The sequence below is a fragment of the Haliotis rufescens genome, unplaced genomic scaffold (assembly GCF_023055435.1).
Source record: "Haliotis rufescens isolate VD_foot unplaced genomic scaffold, xgHalRufe1.0.p SCAF_6, whole genome shotgun sequence".
In the NCBI taxonomy this organism is placed as follows: domain Eukaryota; kingdom Metazoa; phylum Mollusca; class Gastropoda; order Lepetellida; family Haliotidae; genus Haliotis; species Haliotis rufescens.
The window spans coordinates 60025701-60027173 of NW_025964334.1; the positions used below are offsets into that span (position 1 = coordinate 60025701).

At 51.1% G+C, this 1473-nt stretch overlaps 1 protein-coding gene across 1 annotated transcript; it reads right to left on the reverse strand.

The window, feature by feature from the left end:
* Positions 1-276: 276 nt before the first annotated feature.
* On the reverse strand, positions 277-1050 carry LOC125374881. The gene has a single exon (XM_048386569.1). It carries the CDS (start codon positions 1048-1050, stop codon positions 277-279), a length of 774 nt encoding a protein of 257 aa, XP_048242526.1.
* Between the last annotated feature and the right edge of the window lie 423 nt (positions 1051-1473).

The following is a 1473-nucleotide window of genomic DNA, read 5'->3' on the forward strand; positions in this document are numbered from 1 at the left end:
CTGGGGCTGCGCCGTGTCGCCTTGACCTGTGCATCCAGAATGGTGTCCAGCTCCTTCCACCTCATCCCCCCTCGTGCCAGCCATAGCATCCTCGGTTGGTTCAGACTGGTGCCCTTCAGGAGCAAGTACTGCCGTGCCCTGGCCATGTAGCTGGATCCCACCATCCAAACTGTAAACAATAAGAAGTGTAGTAAGTACCATGAAAGACTATTTGAATTAGTTGTGCAACATTGAATTTGTTGGTAGGCGTATGTAAGCATTGTAGCAATCTGATTTTCACCTGCCGTATTGTTGTATGAGGTGTTCGGGCACCCCGTTCATGGCTGCTGATGTGGCTGCCCCAATGCGGAAGGAGTGCGAAGAATAGCAGGCCGTGTTTATGTTGCTGTGTGCTAAGGCCTTTTTTAGGAGTGCCTGGAATTGGTACCTTGTAATGGGGGAATGGTCGAAGTGAACGAATGCATGTTGTGGGCCGGAGGGGCGCGCCTCCAGGTAGTGCTTGATGGCGACTACCGGACATAGCGGATTACCTGGTATAGGTGACATTGTAACTGTTGTCCCCATCCTGTACTGATCGGACTTTGAGTGTGGTAAATGGATTGCAAGCTGCTGGGGGTTGCCCGCGAAGCTTAGATTCTGGATGGCGCAACCTGTTTTTGAGGGTCCAGTTTGGACCAGTTCGCTAACCCTAAAGAAACCGAAGAAGGCTGTGCAGTAGACTGCCTTGAACAGCCTGGCTTCGTATGCTGATGAGCATACGTGAGGCAGATTGTTGGTTACTACCTGCAGCAGATCTGCAGTGATCGGTTTTCTGGTGTCTGGACGGCCCGCTGATTTGTGTAAGCCAGTTACAATCTTGCCTACCAGGAAATGGTTTGTACAGTCGGTGAGCCCGTGGAATTTGTGGTGTGAAGACAGCGCTGCAATGTAAGTCTTGACTGTGTTGGGGGAGTGGTGAGTGACTGACAGATAAGCAATAAAGTTTACGACCTGATCCAGCGGGACTGGCCACACCTCTTGTAGCTGGTGTGCGGAACTGGTGCAAGGCATTGATGCCTGTTTGGTAAGTGGCCCATGTATTAGTAGACAGAGATTGTTGTAGGAGTCTGCCGGCTTCCTGCCTCAGATCAGCCATATGTTGCACGGGATAGGTGAGGGGTTCTGGTCCGCGGATGGTGCTGCCTCTCGGAAGCGTTTGAGCTGAAACCTCGAGAGAGCATCGGCAATAGTGTTAGCAGTGGAACATACATACTTTGCCTTAAACATAATATTATATCGGAGGTACTGCAGGATTAGGCGACGTAGTAGGCTCATCACTCTGGGGGCATTGGTTGACTGCTTGTTGATTATTGTTACGACGGCTTGGTTGTCGCAGTAAAAGAGGACCTTTTTGTTTGCGACTTGCTTGCCCCAGATTTGGATGGCCAGTGTGATGGGGAACAGCTCCAGGAGCGTCAAGTCCCGTGTAGTTCC